At 35.0% G+C, this 18,402-nt stretch overlaps 1 protein-coding gene across 1 annotated transcript; it reads right to left on the bottom strand.

Moving 5' to 3' along the window:
- Nucleotides 1-3,002: 3,002 nt before the first annotated feature.
- Nucleotides 3,003-16,691, bottom strand: LOC133852970 (zinc finger protein BRUTUS-like). The gene is made up of 14 exons (XM_062289566.1): nucleotides 16,215-16,691; nucleotides 13,230-13,439; nucleotides 10,741-10,935; nucleotides 10,294-10,658; nucleotides 9,625-9,850; nucleotides 9,258-9,426; nucleotides 7,933-9,162; nucleotides 7,592-7,763; nucleotides 7,250-7,471; nucleotides 7,033-7,170; nucleotides 6,173-6,407; nucleotides 5,983-6,042; nucleotides 3,501-3,572; nucleotides 3,003-3,411 (listed from the first exon to the last, which is right to left on the bottom strand). The coding sequence occupies exons 1-14, from the start codon at nucleotides 16,512-16,514 to the stop codon at nucleotides 3,271-3,273; spliced, it is 3,735 nt and encodes a 1,244-aa protein (XP_062145550.1). The 5' UTR covers nucleotides 16,515-16,691; the 3' UTR covers nucleotides 3,003-3,270.
- Nucleotides 16,692-18,402: the final 1,711 nt, after the last annotated feature.

Here is an 18,402-nt window from a genome sequence, read left to right as displayed (position 1 = left end):
TGTCACGTCAGAGTTAATAAAATCATGACACATGTGACGTTGATTGTTACTTGTGTTTTTCTTCATGAAAATGAATTGGTGCAGGACAGGATTATAATTGGGCGTATTGAAGTGGTCGTATAGGTCTAAACATGCAATCAACACTAACACAACAACTGCACAACAACCCCTCACATGAGGGTGAGTGATCCCAACAAACTATTACGAGAATTTGCAAACTCTACCCTATCAACTACATCCAAATTTAATTTGAGAATGTTTGTAGGTGGAGAGAAGCATTTGGGATCATGCCATTTAGTCCCTTTCCTTTTTTCTTTTTTTCTTTTTCTTTTTTTGAAATTGCCATTTAGTCCTTTTGAAGCCTAGGCTCAAAGACCTTTTTTATTATTATTATTATATATTCAAAGGGGGAGAGGGGGAAGGCTCAAAGATGTTTACTTTGTAGACCCTGTTGACTTACTTTTTTTCAAAAAAAAAAAAAAAAAAAAAAAAACCCAAGAGTTGGCTTGAGTTGTATTAGTTCCCTCAAGTTGAGTTGAAATAATAAATGTTAAACCCTAGAAATATGGAAGGTATAATTTCTAGTTCAATTGAAAAGTGATACATTTTTTCTTATAGTTCTTTTCAAATCCTTTCACTTTTTAAAATAACTATTGGATCTGTAAGGTTTATGTGCATGATTCTCAATTGAACTAGAGATTTGAGAAAATCTATTCGGTAGAATATTCTAAGAATTATTAGATCATAATCTAAATACTCCTATTCTTTTTTCTTTTCTTTTTTTTTTTAAAAAAAAATATATATATTCTTATCAGGTCAGGCACATAAATACACTAGCACCAGGAGCATAGACGGTTTAAAGCATTTGAGCGCGAAATATTAGGTAAAAACAAACTGAACAAGACAAAAACCTGTCCGAAAATGAAAAAAAAAATAAAAAATGGAGGGTTCAATCTTGGTTTTTAATTAAATCACTCTGATCGTAGTTTTAGTTACCAACAGTTCCATCTTTTTATATGCTCTATATGTAAAAATGCAATTGTTTTATTACACAGTGTTAAATTCACGACCTCAATGAGCAATTATTAATTATTCAGGAGTAATACTCTTTTTTTTTTATATCCTAAATAAGAGTGGATCACACAAATGAAATTCATGATGAAGTTTACGAGTCATATAAAAGGATGAATAATGCCACACCTACATACTCAAACTCTTATTTCATTGGATTGATGCGGTAGTGCCTATTAACCATTTGATCAGTCTCTATTAAAAAAAAAAAAAGAAATTCAAGAGCTGATGAATACTACTACATCAGCTCAATGAGATAAATATGAGATTAAAGTATATTATATAACATTACTCTATTAAAAAACCATCACTATATTACCAAAGACAGTAATCACTCCATTGGAAGACATTCAACAAAAAATCCTTTTGTTTTGAAAACGCCATCAATTTTAACTGGAAATAAATAAATGTATCCAATTCAATTAACCAACATCATAAAAAAATTAAAAATTAAAAAAAAAAAATTAGTAATTGCATTTCTGTTATTAATGTTTTTATCCCTCAGTACATTATCCATGATAATTCGAGACATCACATAAAAATCATAATGTTCAAGCTAAGCAAGGAAGCTACATAGTAACATATAACGAAAATTTGGTTGTTAAGGGAAGTACAATTTGTTAAAGACTTATGCTTCTTGCATCAAGATGTTTGGTAACATCCCTGCAAGCACTGGCGAAGCTAGTGGGGTCGAGAGAGGGCAAACAACCCCTTAGCCGGCCAAAAATTTATTTTAGTTTAGGTAGAGTTGTCTCGGTTGCTAGGTTGCCCACCATCACTCACTCACTAAGGGTCATCAACATTACCAACGATCTTTCCGGCTCAACTGACCGAGCAATTTGACTTCGGTCATCTTAGGCTCGCTGCCTTGCTTAAATGGAGAAGCTGAGTTTGCTAAGAGCAAAGCCGATGGAGAGATTTCAGGGGGATTTGTCATTTACGTGTATGTGTCGACTTTGTTTGAAGGACGGAGTTATTGCCGTTGAAAAGAAATGTTTAAACACCATCATGCCAATCCTTCAGCGTTGCTGCGTTAGACTTACACAAGTGATTTATTTATTATTTTTATAAGTAGAAGAGTGAATTTGTTTGATTAGCATGTATGACACCAACTAATCACATGCTTATTTAACACTGAAGGTTGGCGTTCCATAAAAGGTGTATATGAAACGTGGTAATTTGCAAAATGCAGTAGCCAACCATTACATTTCAACTATGTAATAAAATTTTGACATTGATTTATTTTTAAATTTACTATTAAATAATAAAATTGTCTAGTAAACTTTTATATTTAGTTGCCTTTTTAAATTAATTGTTGATGAATAATAATACATTTTAATCAATTTTTATTCAACTCTATTTTTTAATTTTGTTCGCTATGAATCAAACACCTAACTCCACTGCTTGCAAGTAACATCATGCAACTAAACTCTTTACGGTGAATTAAGTCGCCTTCACAAGTCTCCCAATAATTTTGCACCATCTTCCTTGATTGATTGATTACAGGTCAAAAATTTAGTTGTTAACCTGTCAAGCTCAACGGAATTGAGAAATCTGTTTTGAAGCTTTGCACCCAAGTAAATTATTTCCCACCAGGCCGTTTTGTCAAAGTCATCTTTTATTAAAAAAGTTAGCAACTAACATGTCATCTTTTCATATAATATTTCCAGCTCTCTTCCATGAGATTACCTCCATGACTTACGATTAATATCAAACTATTTCCCCTTATATCACAATATCACATTGATAAATGAACAGTTTTTAGATTCAGGTCCAGAACACATCGATGCAGTCAATCTGTCCAATACAACCGAAACTGCATTTTCTCTCATCACTATGCTGTGGCGAAAAAGTATCTTAATGCACCGGAAATTCGTATATTACTAAGGGGGGCCAAAGAAAACCAAGTGGGCTTGGAAATTAGCAAGTCATTTAAGCAATGGCAGAGACTTTCTATTGATAAATTTTTTCCTCCTCAAGGCAATATATTTTCAGTTTCTACATTGAAAATCCATGTAAGGAACAAAAATCAACCAACCTCGTAATGTTGGGGGAGAAAAGGATGATCACTGGTTTTGGGGTGTAACCCTAAAAATTAACTATTTTAATGGCATGTTACTTTACAAAGCTATGTATAACTGGTGCTGCCGCCAAAGGTATTTAAACAACCAAATAAGACCAAGGGAAAGCCAGATGCCCTCACAAGTTTGATGTTGAGCAATAGGAACTAGAATTAACCTTAATTACTCTAGTATTATAGGATCCACAAGACCCACACTTATGGTATAGCCAGTGGAAGGGTGCATTCCCCTTCTTATCACAGTCATTGCAAAGTATATCCTGGAATACCAAATTTAGTCACTTTAATATTCAGCAAATAATGATAGCTTGATCAGAATTTGAAGATAAAATGAAGTCTAGATGTTTACCTGACAGCGGTTCCTGTATTCTTCTGGGAGTTCCTCAGAAGCCAATAGAGCATCAAGCATGCCGAAGTAAACCTGATGAGGGAGGCAAAGTAAAAATTTAAACATAGGCATGGGCCGCACACACATGTGAATTGGAAGGAAATAAACAACTATATCTTCTTTTTTTTCCTCATCTTCCATCTGCAGATAATATTGTCCTGGACAGATAGACCACTTACCAGAAGAAAAAAACAGAAAGGAATTCCTCGCTCTAGTAGTAAAGTAGAAATGAAAGTATATGGTCCTAGGTGTCTTAAAAGAAAGCATATTTTAAAGCATTCAAATTAAACATGTGAGTGGCCTGTAAACTCACTCCATTTTTGTTGGCTCACACTAAACTTCCCATTTTGGACTCGCTACATACTCTCCCCCGTTTTGGACTCAGACAGATGGGCGAAGACCCAAACTAATGTTCATGGACACACCTAGGGGAAGCAAAAAAGGTATATAGCACCAAACAAAGCTAAGAATTCCATCTGCAAATAGTATAGTTCCAGTCCAACCAGCCAAACCTCCCATTCACTCATAACTAATCAGTATAATTTCCATTTATAATGTGTTCAGTCCACAAAGCAGTTATGGCTCCGTCCAGTATTAGGCTGTCACATCCTGAAAATAGTTTTAGTTGTTTGGTGCACACCAAAAATCACAAGTTTATTATTTTACACAACAACTCCCTCCAAAAGACATTTTATCAAACATCTTATATACATGGAGACGTGGATCAGGAATGAAAAAAAAAAAAAAAAACTAAAAGTAAAAGTAATAAATCCCGAAACTGTCAGTTAGACCAAAGCATATTACTGCTCAAACAAGCTTCAAATACAGAAGAAATTTCAAGCATATTACTACTTAAATCACACCAATCTTCCTGGTCTCTCTTCCTTTTTACCACCGCTATCCTAATCCTAAAGAAAACTTAGTCAAATCCCAAAATGGTTTCATTTTCTTCAAACTATTTTCGGCAACCCCTTTGTTACCCACCATTTTCTCAAGATGAAGATTTATTGTTCAGTTTTGCAACTTTGTGCCGAACTTAAATCGCTAGAAGATGGTAAAAAGGTTCACTAGATTATTTGTTCTAATGGCTTAATAGTTGATGGAGTTTTGGGTGCCAAACTTGTTTTTATGTATGTTAGTTGTGGGGATTTGAGAGTGGCTTTTCGATAAGGTTGCAAGTGAAAAAGTCATTTCTTTGGAATCTTATGATAAATGAGTACACAAGAATTGGTGATTTTGGAGAAAGAAATGTGTTTATTTAGGAAGATGCAGGAGTTGGGGATTGAAGCAAATTCTTATATGTTTTCTTGTGTTTTAAAGTGTTTTAGTGCCTTAGGTTCATGGAAATTTGTTGAGATTGGGTTTTCTCAATTGTGAATTCTCTTATTGCTTTCTACCTAAATTATGGCAGAGTTGAAAGTGTGGAGAAGTTGTTCCATGAATTGAGATGTTAATTGTGGAATTTTATTATAAGTGGGTATGCTTCGAATATTCTTGCAGAGAAAGGACTTGCAGTTCGATGGCCGACTTTCAAGCTGGCAGATGATCGCACTGTAAGACGCCATCTAGCTCGATCTATGAGAGTTGTTTGAGGCGGTGACTTGAAGACTAGAGAGAAAAATTGGATGTCCCCTGCAGGGGAGAAAATATTGGCAAAATGATGCGGCAATGATTGGGGGAGGGGAGGCAGGCTCACAGAAAATGGTTTATTTTTTAAATAACGTAAACCCTTCTTTTTAAAAAAAAAATAAACAGAACCACGTAGGTATAAGTTTTCGATGATTAGCCTAATGCTGTGGTAAACCTAGGATAATGAAAAGAAAACACAAAGATGTAAAACCTCCCATTCTTCACCACTTCTAACCATGTACCAATATCAAATGTACTTGCTAACCAATCAGCTTCACTCTTAAGTGTATTAGATCTATATCATCTAAAAATTAGCTTATCAAGTTGAATCCTAAGGGATAGCTCAATCGGCTAGAGACCACGCCTCATGAAGCTCACTAGTTCGAAATTTCTCATCCCCTTCTCCTTGGGGCCAATTACTTTTTTTTTTTTTAAAAAAAAAAATGGGATTAGCTTATCAAGTCCATATGCATCCATTATAAGCTTTTGTTCATTATAGTGAGGTTCATTTAGGAGGCGTTTGAACTCCAGGTGGAAGCTAGCTAATAAGCAAAATCACACAATTAAGAGACATAAAAATAAAATAACAATAATATAGAGATTTTTATTAAAAATTATATATAAAAAAAAATCCTCTCCTGTATGCCAGTAAGAACAAATTATTCTAATATAAGTGTTACAATTTATTTATTTTTATTTTTCAAAAAAGACAGCAAGTTGAATAAACTTATTTCAATGTGGTGCCCAACCTCATAATGGATCTTCATAATAGTGTAACAATAGCTGAAGTAGTGTTAAAAAATAGTTCACTTACCGCCATATTTCCCAAAGATTTGCTGCAAATTGGGCAAACATAGTGACTGCAAGTGTATGCCTGAAATAATGAATGAAGTGGAATATAACATCAAGCACCGACAAAAATCAATCTCCTTATATAGAAGCAAAAATAATTGGAACATAAATTCAGTACAGAAATCAAAGCAAGAAGGAAATAAAATATAGACCTGGAAGCAAGCTGAATGCATAAAATGGCCACATGGAAGAGCTCGAACAGTCGCACTTGATGTGAACAAAAAATCACAGCATATGGGACAGTTTATTTCCAGACTTTTCTCGCAGCATTTGTGATCCACTAACGTTATGCCCAGGCAACAATTGCATGTCATGCAATGAAAGAAATCAATACCAAGTCCCTTCCCAACACGGCATAAATTGCAGAAAGGACAATGATAAACTGTCCTGAAATAAAAATATAGAGGAAAAATAAGAAACCCACTTCAGCAAATCTTAACCACAAAAGGAACTAAACCTAAACTTTAAAGAAAGCAGACTATTCAGCATATTCATATGGCTTAAATAGCAAGAAATGATATGGACACGTGCAGTACCAGTCTGTCACCATGAAACCAAATACAAAACCAAAACTTGTCAAGAAATAAATTGGTGGAGGATAATGAGTAACAAATATCTCTTACTTCTTTTTGGTATTTATATTGTCCAAGGCACCTACCCCACAAGATTGACTTCACACACTGCATATCTACACAACTTACCAAAAAGAAAACCTCAAATCTGCGACCAATCAAAATTCTAGATACCTAAACAGATAAGTAATGCACTGTAAATGTGCAGTATATGATCTCAACTCAAAGCTTGCATTTTGGCCAAAAAAAAAAAAAAAAAACACTAAAAGCCTTCAGTTCCACTCCAACAAATCTATTATGCTGTCAAATATAAATCTTACAATTTTGCACTCTATTGAACTCTAAAAAAAAAAAAAAAAAAAAAAAAAACAAAGAACACACACACAGAGATGTCATCAATAAATGATTGGGGAGGAAAAAAATATAACAAAAGTATGTACCTTTCATCATCAAAAAATTTGCAAATACTGCAATAGTACTTTGCCATTGATAGTCCACCACAGGAAGGAGTTGAGCAAAGTGGCCCAACAGGCTGAATTTTCAAGCACTGCATACACATCATGTCAGCTGTAGCCTTCCTGTAAATAAATTGATATTAAAAAACTATACATAGAAGTCCAGTGACAATCAAGCAAACTATACAAGGCGCAAACTTACCTATCCATTGAATGGTCACTGACTTTATCATGGCAGAACCTGCATGTAAATAACTTGCCACAGCAAGCAGCACGGAGTTTGCAATTTCTTTTGTAATGCTCACACCCAAATACTTGTTTCTCCGAATCACGAAATGACGGAGAACATTCAAGTAAGTCTTCACAATTTGAACTTTCACCAACCGTTGCCTGAAGTAACTTCTGCTGAGATGCTATCCACCGACTAACACAACCATTTATATGTAAAAGCGTAACTTATCAAAAAAAAAAAGTATATGTACAAAAGCATATTAATCCAAATGGTTGGAATAAGTTTCATAAAAGGGTCACAACATAAACTGACCTGGTCATAAGGTTTTGAATAAGATATGCTTTTCTCCTCGGATCAAGAGTTGAATCTCGAGAAACTCTTCTTATTTCAGATTCAAGCTCATTTTGATTCATCCTAAAGATATCTTTCCATCCAGGCTTGAAAGTTAGATCACTGTGATCCAAGCTTTCGTAGGCATCAGTACCTAATATTGTAAATTTGTAACATATTAGAAATAAATCTTAACAATGTGAATCTTCAACAAACTTGAATTTTATAAAACCAAATTTAGATAATAAACGAGAACTATAAACATAAATTGAAAAGAATATATGCAAAGGCAGCACTAACAATAACAAAAACACTGCACGAACCTAGTGAAATGCTACTCCCTGATGTTGTTGTATTTGGAAATGCAGCATAAGTTCCTTCCCACCATTCATTAAGCCACTCACTGAACATTGTATTTTTAGTTGCATGCTTCCAGGTGTCCATCATTTTGTTTTGTTCCTCCTGAGTAAGAGCAGAAGTAACCCATGGCAACATTGATTGAAGGACTTCTGCACCTGTAGTACCAATTATTCTACCAACAATTTTATCCTGTTCTTCCACAGAAAAATGTCTGTCAAACAATGGCCATAATTCATGTTCTTCCCGGAAAACATGTTGATCCAATGTAACTCTAATGGATTTGCACATGCCTTGAAGCTTAGTGGACAGCTCATTGTACTTTCTCATAGTATCATTATGATCAGAAGGATCAAAGTAACTTCCAGTTAAATGATCAGCTATATTTGTACTGTTCAATCGCTCATGCAGTTGTGTGAGCTCAGAAAGTGTAGAAGAAATATCCTTAAATAGTTTCTCTTCCTGCTTGTGGTCCAAAGTATAGGAGTGGCTCACATTATGAAGAGTTTCTTTAGATTCCAATGCTGGAAATACTATATCATCCTCTGCATTACTATGAGCTCTATATAAACCCCATAACAAACGAAATCTGCCAGTAAATTGCCTAAGAAAGGCCTCATTACAATCATTAAGCTTTCCGGATTCAACATCCAAATATTCCAAATCTTTGCGAATGGCTTTATGAAATTTAAATATGTTATCAATAGGCCGTGTTGCAGATCCAGTGTCAGCAAAGGCTATATCTATTTCCCAGTTAAAAAGACTTGAGTTGAGGGAAGGAGCAGAAGGACTAAAAGATAGGGAACGTAGAGATTTTGCTGCTGATAAAGAGCTTACTCCTAGATTATTGTCTTTCACTCCTAAACAAGGGACACAGCAAGACTGATTACTGCAAGATAATTTAACAGAATTTACAGTTCCTGTAGAGTGACAAGCATCACTATCTTCCCGTGGTATTGCACTTCCATGTTTGACTGGCCTTCTATTGTCATCTGCTTGACTGAATGGAGATTTTTCCTCAGCAGCACACGGTGTGGCACATGCACATAGTGGTTGGCTAACATGATCTTCTGTTCCAGTCAGTACCCTTGCAGCGCAACAACCAATTGCACTTGAAGACAAGCAAACATTCCTTGAACGACCTTTACAGGCCCAGCCAGAAAAAAGTGTGACCAGTGCAGAATCTGAATCAGGAGCTGCATCAGATAACTCCACAAGTTAGAAACAGATAGCAAGCATACCACACACATTGCAACCTATTAATATAAAGTAACAAGAGCTGATATTGAACCTGCCATATACATATTCTGAAGAAAAGACCTTGCTTCTTCATCACTAACTGATCCTACCAACCATGGTAAGACACATTCAATCAATTTCAAGGGCATCACACATAAGCTTTGATACAGAAGTTCTCGCTGTCTTTTGGGGCTAAAATGCTTTCGAGCAAGAGGAAGAACCTGCAAATGGAAAGTATTTGTTAGATGGCTTTTAAGGACAACTAGGATGCTTTATCATGTCTTTCAAGTTCTAAATGCTGATAAAAAAGTGTTCACCAAATCGTACGCAGAATATAACGTAAAAATGCAGAACACGGTCTAACTGAATGTCCCCTTTCCACAGGCTCAGCTCATTGTCATTATTGCAAAAGTACTCACCTGAACCTCCTCATCATGGAAGTGCTTCTGTATAGTGTCCATTATTTGATCAGCCTGAAAGCACAACTTCGTACAAAATTCAGCTGAAGTTGAGTTGGCTTCAGCACTTTGAATGCTTTCTATCAGGCACCTTAGCTTGTCAAATTGAATTTCTTCTTCTGCATGCTCCTGAGCAAAAGAGAGTTCTGCATCTACAGCAGGGAATATAACTTTGTCCTCAGCAATGCTGCAGACAGAGAGACATGAGAAGTTCATTTCACAAAATGTAGGCAGTCCTAAGATATCCAACAAGAAAGAGTATGTAATGCTACACACCTCTCTTTCAGTACTGGTTACTATCGGTTTCTTGGTCCAAGGTTAGAAGAAAACAAAAGTTTAAAAAATAAATCCAAAGAACCCATGAAGGCAGACTAAACGAAAAAACCCATCAAATTCAAAAATTCTTAAAAAACTAAACCATACGCTTCTAGTGAACTTTACTGCTTGAAGGCTGCCATACTTCATGAATAGAACTTCTAAGTATAAGAACTGGTTCAGGATTCAAAGGTATTATTTTCCTTGTCCACAAGACAAATCATTTTAAGTATGCCATAATTGAATAATTACATTCAAAGACTCAGATTTGCCAGTAAAGGAAATCAAAATAGGAAATACAGCTGAAAACCACACCTGTGAAAGATGCAGACTTCTGCAATGAATTGCAGCCTCTTGTTGAATGCAAGCAAATCAGAAAAATCTCCAGAAAGTTGTATCTTTCTAGCTGCCTCAGCTATATCGTTCAACTCTCTTTTTATAGCCTTATGCCAAAGCAATATTTCATCTATAGGGCAAGACACAGTGGATTTGGTATGATCAAAATTTAGCTCCATATGCTTCCTTTTACCGGTTTTAGAAGATTCACATGCACAGTATGCCTGGTCAGTCTGAGTAGTAGAGGCGCTAGACCCGGAATCTTGACATCTGACCTTCAGATTATCTTTGCAAGTTTTACGCATTTCAGACACACTCTCCACTTCAAGCCAGGCAAATACAACCTTCATTTCAGACAAGATAAAGTTAGTCAACTTTTCTCACAAAAAACATCCAAAATGATATGTCGACCAAAGGGGCACTCGCCTGCTGAAGAAGCTTCTCTTCTGGTATTATCTTGCACAAACACTTGCGCATATCCTGCCGTTCATCAGATGATATAGAGGAAGAAAGCCACGGAAGAAATTCTGCCATCATATTGACAGGAATGCTGCAAAGAAACTGCCATACCAAAGTGGCCTGCTCTTCAAATGAAAATTTCTCAATAAGCAAGGGAAAGACCTGCAAAATTAAAAACAAAAAAGTGAGGTCCAAACATACCTCTAACTCAGCATACTAAGCTCTATATGCTAACTGCCAAAGTATGAAGGGTAGTATAAGAACAAACACAGTTGTACGTATTCTACAATAAAGAGCAACTCATATATCCTAAAGACAATTGATTAAAATGCAGAGACCTCACCATCAACTGTCAAGTCCCTCTAGAGGGATATATATTTTTCACATGCAGAGAAATTTGAAGGAGTTCAACAACCACTAGTTTTAGATATTCTACAACTTATCCAGCATTCAGTTGGGAATGAAGCAGGAAGGAGAGGGAAGGGAGGAGTTTTAATCCAAGTGGTTTGGATGTAAGTGGAACGAGAAAAGGAAAAGGGAAGGGGTCCCTTCCCTCCCCCGCCAAATCCTTGCACCCAAAACTAGATGCAAATTGAATGGAAAAAATGGCAGTCAGAAAAAGGGTAATCATCTACATATTTTTTATTCCAGTCAGGCCACCATTCTTTTCTCTCTTCTCGCCTTTCTTCTATGATCAACTAAACACATGGAGGGAAAGGTAGTTTGTAATGACCAAGAAAAAAGTACTAGCCACATATGCGCTATCACTCAAAAATGAATAGTCAATTTGGAACTTCTTTAGAATCTCTTATAAAGCCTAGTTTCACCTATTAATTAAGCAATGTGGGACTTAACACCGATGAATATCTTTATAAAGCATCCACTTTATGTGATCTACTCATCTCTTCTCAATATGGGACCGGAGTGTTACAAACTCCGCCTCTTAACTCTTGACGTCTTCGTCAATGCCACATCATGCGGTGCTCCAATACCACATGGCCCGGCATTACTAGGTGGCTCTGATACCATTTGTAACAACCTAGAAGAAAGCGCTAACCACATCTGGGCTATTACCCAAAATGATTAGTCAATTTGGAACTTCCCTAGAATCTCTTATAAAGCCCAGTTTCACATAGTAACTAAGTAATGTGAGATTTAACACCCATGAATATATTTATAAAGCACCTACACTATGTGGGCTACTCATCTCTTCCCAATATGTGACCGGAGTGTTACATAGTTAGGCATTCTCCCCTCCTCCTTCATTCCCTCCAACCATGTTCTTGCATCTAAAAGAGTGTTAATTCTGTGTCTTAGCATGCAAGTAGTGAGGCTCACTCAACCTTGGACAAGAAACCTTAAGGGAAAAGTATACATTAGTTTAATAGCTTATGGTTAGGTTCATAATCATTCAAATTTTGCAAGATAAAATATAGTGGCTAGCATCTGTCCTTGGAAAACCATTGATCCCTAATATCCAATTATTCAGGACATTCTCCAGAAAATATATACCGCTTTTACCTTTTCCTTATGACAAGAAAACATAACAGAGAGAGAGAGAGAGAGAAGCTAAAACAAGTAAAGAAGCCTCCCTCTTTATAAATTTGGTTACATATTAGAGGACCCTCCATTTTTTTGATAAGTAGAGGACCCTCCATATTTTATGTCTGTAGACCTGCTAGCTCACGAACATTATGTAGCCGGGATGCATAACTTAATTATCGATCAAATTTTTTTTGATAAGTAATAGCAAATTCATTAGAAAACGCAAAGACGCAACCCAAACACATAGAGAATATACAAGAGAGAAGCCTAGTTAGTAACAGAGAAAAGATCTAAGAAAGCATGAAAGTTTGAAATACTACAATTTGAGGCAGCAGCCCAAACAAAGAGTGTCTTAAAAATGAAGCCTTTAATTCCACTAAGGTCCTCTCATGGTCCTCAAAGGGCCTCGACAATGCCTAACCCCAAATTTCATATTCTTGAAGGCTCGTCGAAATTTTTTTAAAAATAATTTTTTTTCTACATGGCCAAAAAGAGGGAAGGGTCCTCCAAGGGAACCTGGAGGACTGAAGCATCTTCTTCAAAAAGGACTTGATCATAGCTTCTCTGAACCGAGCATTGGGTACTAAAACAATAACTGTGTGCTGAAGCAAAAGCAATGACCAAGGAGAATCCTAAATATATCAAGGCATCTTGAGGGACACATATAGCCCATTTTGAACCCAAATAAATGTACTTGCTGTTTTGCAAAGCACTTTAAACTAGGATTACAATTGACACAAAAATATATATTAATTTAGAGAGAGAGAGAGAGAGAGAGGAATGCAGTACACATGATTGATTATAAATTTTTAGATTTACAGTTTCAATATTCATCTGATCCAATTGATTGTGTACTAGACTATGATGAAAATAAGTAAAGTTATCATCATACAAAAGAAACAAATAAATACCTGTTCCTCTTCCTTGAACATATGCTGGCTAATTGATGTCAGAAGGGCTCCAGTACAAGACGCTAACTCTCTTCTATAGCTTTCTCCATTTTGCATATTTGACTTTAGCAGCTCAAACAACTGATCAAAAAGAACACTTTCTCCCTCATGTTCTAGGGAGTAAGTTTTAGCAACATTCTTCACACGTATATCTAGAGCTGGAAAGATGACCTACAATTTAGAAAGTACACATGTTGTGATAATCATAAATGATGCAAGATAGATGAAAAGGACATTAATGAAAAAGTGAGCCAAGAGCTTTGCATTACAACCACGAGTAAAAATCAAGGGCATGCCTCTAGAACCATAAAACTAGACAGGTAATCCAATTGTAAAGCCTTAAACAATATGAACAAATAATTGGTTGAAGTAACTACAATTCTAAAATTTTGTAACATTCATATATAGCAACATCGGAAAGCTCTAACAAGCATATCCCGAGCTAACACAATTAGGAAATCTATGCATGGCAGCACCATGATTGTTACGTCATCATAAAGGGCAATAATGAACCAACAAACTTCAGTAGACACGTTCACAATTAGAAATGAGTGACATTTGATAGTCCCAAACCACATATTCAAGCAATTCCTGATAGTAACATACTTTTAAAACCAGTGAAAATTGAAGCACATGACTCTACCTACTCTCGAAGCCAACCAGTGAGTTAGAAGTGAGGAAGTGCACATTTTTTATTCCAATATAACAAGTGAGTCAAATTGGCATGTGATTATTATTTGACTAAACGAGAGAAATATGACCAAAAATATTTTCTTACTTCCTTAAGTCCATGATACAAAAACAATTCCTCCTCACTAAAAAGCTCGCTGAGCAAAATCATTGCACGTGACAACTTCTGAATAGCAAATCCTAATTAATATTAAACAAATTCAAATCATTTTTACATTATTATAAAAGTGGCAAGGCAAAATTTTCTAATCCAGAAGATTGCATATCGAGAGAGACAGTCAGCAATTAGGTATTAGTTACTGAAACCATATTTGAAAATCTTAACTTATGTTCCAAAATAATATGGCAATGTAAGGGCCTAACAAACTGCAAATTTGAGCCACGTGGCACTTGGTCTCCACCTCACAAGACTGCCTTTAGGGCAATGGCAGACGTATTAAAGGGCCAGCAGGGAAAGAAAAAAAAAATTAGTAATGCACTTTTCCTTTGGCTACCACATTTTTCTTACTTGGTGTAAGGTCTGGCCCCACCAACTTGGCACCTTTTCTTTGTTTTTCTTCCTGTAATAAGTCAGTAAGTGTAAGACCAACTGGTTGACAGAAAGGCTTCTCTTATTCCCCAAATCGACACCATTTTTTTCCTCTCCCTTGCTTTCTACCTAATCCAAAACCCAGGCAAGCCCTCCCCATAAAAGTTCTCAAAGTTTTGGTAAATAAGTCCATAGAGGAAATATCAGTTTTCCATGGGCCATGGCTAGGGCTGTATTCAAGCCGAGTCGAGTCAAGTATTGAATGTTCAAGCTTGGCTCATTTAATTTCATTTCGAACACGAGTCGAACTCGAATTTATTACCGAAAGAGATATTCTATTCAAGCTTGACTCGTTTAATTTTATTTCTAACACAAGTCAAGCTCAATCTTATCACGAGCAGCTTAATTAACTTAGTCATTTTTTATATAAAGTAAATATCATGATTGTTTACATTTTCGCAAATCCATACTAATCATTAATTAATTAAGTATTGTTAAAATTTTATCACTTTAGTTCATTAAATAAATTAACTTGAATCCTAAATAATATAATTTCGAGTTTATATGAATGTATATAAATTCATTATGCAAATACACAAATTACGTGCGTGCATACACACAAAGACAACCACATATATTCACAAACACACTCATGTACACATAAATGTATAAAATTAAACTTACAACAATAATTCAAGTTATATCTGTCATATTAGAAAGATAATTTCTTTTTACTTAAGATGTTCTTATTATAAAATTAAAATAATACGAAATTTTTTTTGTAAAAATGAAGTTATACGAGTTTATACAAGCTTATCCAAGTCGAGCCGAGTTTATACGAGTATATCTCGTTTAATATTCGAATATATTATTGTGTTCACGAACGACTAATTTATTATTCAAACTGAGACCGAATCAAGTTTAACCGAACCGAACCGAGCCGAATTCACGAGCATTTGGGCTCATCTCACACCCCTAGCCATGGCCCCTCCAACCACAATTATCTGGGTCCGCCACTGCTTTAAGGCAAGTACATACCAAGACAAGACATTATACAGTTAGGTCACAGTAACTTGCAATTTTAAGCAACCAAATATAAACCCAAGACTAATCAAAATATCACTAGATCAATATATCAGGCTTCCACATAAAAATGAAGCATGAAATCTGATGTTTCTGCAAGACTGAACCAACAATGTCCTGTTGCAAAAGTAGTTTGCAATTTTTAGAAGCATTTCAAGTTTTCATATAATAATGTATTTATCGTATTATTATCTAACATCCCATCACTTCATCAAGAGGAAGCAATACATCTCCAAATTTAATTCAGCACGTCCATGAATACACATGAGCAACATTTGATACTTGCTGCCCGTTTACAAGCAGCTCACATCACAATTGAACCAATTAAAAAATAGAAGAAAAACTGAACCACCGTCATCATCAATCAAAGTCTTCAATTCGAATAATAATCATATGATAATTTTACAACTAAAAAGAAAGGAAAACAAAACATAGCTATAATACTCATCAAATCCGTACATTATCTGATAAGTACGCACGAAGACAGCCACAAATGAAAATCAAATCGAATAATGTTAGCATCGAAATTGAGCAACCGTATGATACAAAAAACCAGTAAAAACAAATAAACAAACACTGAGGAGAATTGTATTGTGAAAGTGTTCCAAATCTGAAACAAAAATAAGACGCACGCACACACGCACCTCGTCCTCCGCATTGCAGTGGTGCTTGTAAATAGCTCGGAGAAAGTGGTAGCGCTCCAACAAGGGTTTGATATCGCCAGCGCCGGTGGCGAAAGCCATGGCGGCACGGTGGAGCCCCTCGAGCTCCGAGCGGATGGCCTTGTGGAAGAACAAGAAGATTAGGATCGGGGGCTTGAGGGCCGGGTTGTTCTTCACGCAGGCCTTTGACGGTGAGGGGTCGATGGCGTTCACTGGGCCCGCCATTACGGCGACGCCCCCTCCTCCGTCTCGGTGCTGGAGACCCGGAAATGGCGTCGCCATTTCGGTTTTGCTTCGAATTTCGGATTCAGGGTTTGGAAAACCTAGCAGTTCTCTCCGATTTAGCTGGATTTTTCGTGTCTCTTTTTCCCTCTATTGCAAATGCTTTCTCTCTCTCTCTCCCTCTTTGGTTCTTCGTTGTGTGTTCTTCAACGAGAACGGTGAGAGACGACAAAAAGCGTGAGAGATTTGAATATGGGTAGAGAAAGAGAGAACTTTTCATTGTTGGCCCACGTGGCGGCAGTTGGCCACGCTGTACCACCCATAAAAAACACAGAGCCGCACTTCTTTAATTTTTTTTTTTTTTTTTTTTTTTTTTGGTGCTAAGTATTTCTTTAATGGTTGATTTGTTCCCTTTGTTATTCCCATGAACATTTTGGCCCACTGATCCTATAGGCAATCTTGAGTTTATAATTAATTAACCTTATCTCATAACTTTTTATTTTTATTTTTGAGAAATATTACATATACTTAAACTTTTATAAAAAAAGTCTTACTAACTTGTAAAAAAAACATGATCACATTAGGACTCCATTTATAAAAATTTAAGTACATATAACATTTCTCTTTATTTTTAGGCCGTAACTTGGCATGCATTTGATTATAACATATTTGTGTATGTGAAAAGAATATATAACTAAAACTAAAAGAGATAAAATAATAATTATTGTCCTGTTTGTTTTGGCAAAAAAAAAAAGAAGAGAGAGAAAATAGTAATGCCTCTGTTTGTATGGGAATTATTTTTTTTAAAAAAAATATTTTATTGATTTTACGACAAAAAACATTTTACGTAAAAATAAACAAAGCATATACATGAAAAGAATAACTAAAAAAGAGAAAAAAATAATAACTAATTAAAAAAAGTTATAAGCGTTTAAGGTTTAGCTAAAAGTAGAATGAGTCACGATGAATTTTCTGTCCAAACTTCAATTAAACACAAGGTTTGTGTGGATATTCATAGCATTCATTGTTTTGTCAACATTCTGACCAAGACATTTAATAAATAAATTTGTTAGTAAGATATCTCATGTCATCAAATATTGTGAATTGAATCATATACTTATAAAAAACTTGATAAATCTTCAAGAAAGATCTAACTTTACATGTTTATTAGAATAAACATTATTTCTTTCTCATAAGATGATGTCATTTTTTTTTTTTTTTTGTAACTTGCATCACGAAAGATGACGTTGTAAGAGTGTTTTTTGAGCAAACATTAGGATAGAAAAATTGCTTAAGAATTTGCTTTATTAATTACATGCATCTTTACATGAATTAGCTAGATCACATGTAGTATTTCGCAATGTAATATTATAGGAACATGAAATTACAATGTACATTTTGAATATTCAGTGATACTTATGTCTCGTTTCGGTATGCAAATTTTTTGTATTAATTATATTCTACTATTATTTATTATATTCAAAATTGTGAATACCGAAAAAGATTATTTTTTGAAATTATATTTGAATGGTTTAGCTTATGTCTCGTTTCGGTATGCAAATTTTTTGTATTAATTATATTCTACTATTATTTATTATATTCAAAATTGTGAATACCGAAAAAGATTATTTTTTGAAATTATATTTGAATGGTTTAGAGAATTTGAGACAAGATTAAAAAAAAATTGGATACAACTTTAGTAGAATTTTAATTAAAAAAAAAAACCAAACATTTAAAAATAATAATAAATGAATAAGTGTTACCCAAATATACCCTTATTTACGGCAAATTCGACCAAGTACAAAGGGCAATATATGTCATTATATCTTGTCAACCGAGCATTATTTCATTAAATTGACATATATTTAAAATGTATGTAATTTTTACATCCATTTTTAATAGAACATTCAATTGTTACATATTCATTAATTTTTAATTCCGATCCTTT

Source organism: Alnus glutinosa, chromosome 1 (assembly GCF_958979055.1).
Source record: "Alnus glutinosa chromosome 1, dhAlnGlut1.1, whole genome shotgun sequence".
Taxonomy (NCBI): Eukaryota; Viridiplantae; Streptophyta; class Magnoliopsida; order Fagales; family Betulaceae; genus Alnus; species Alnus glutinosa.
This window is presented reverse-complemented; position numbering and strand designations above follow the sequence as displayed.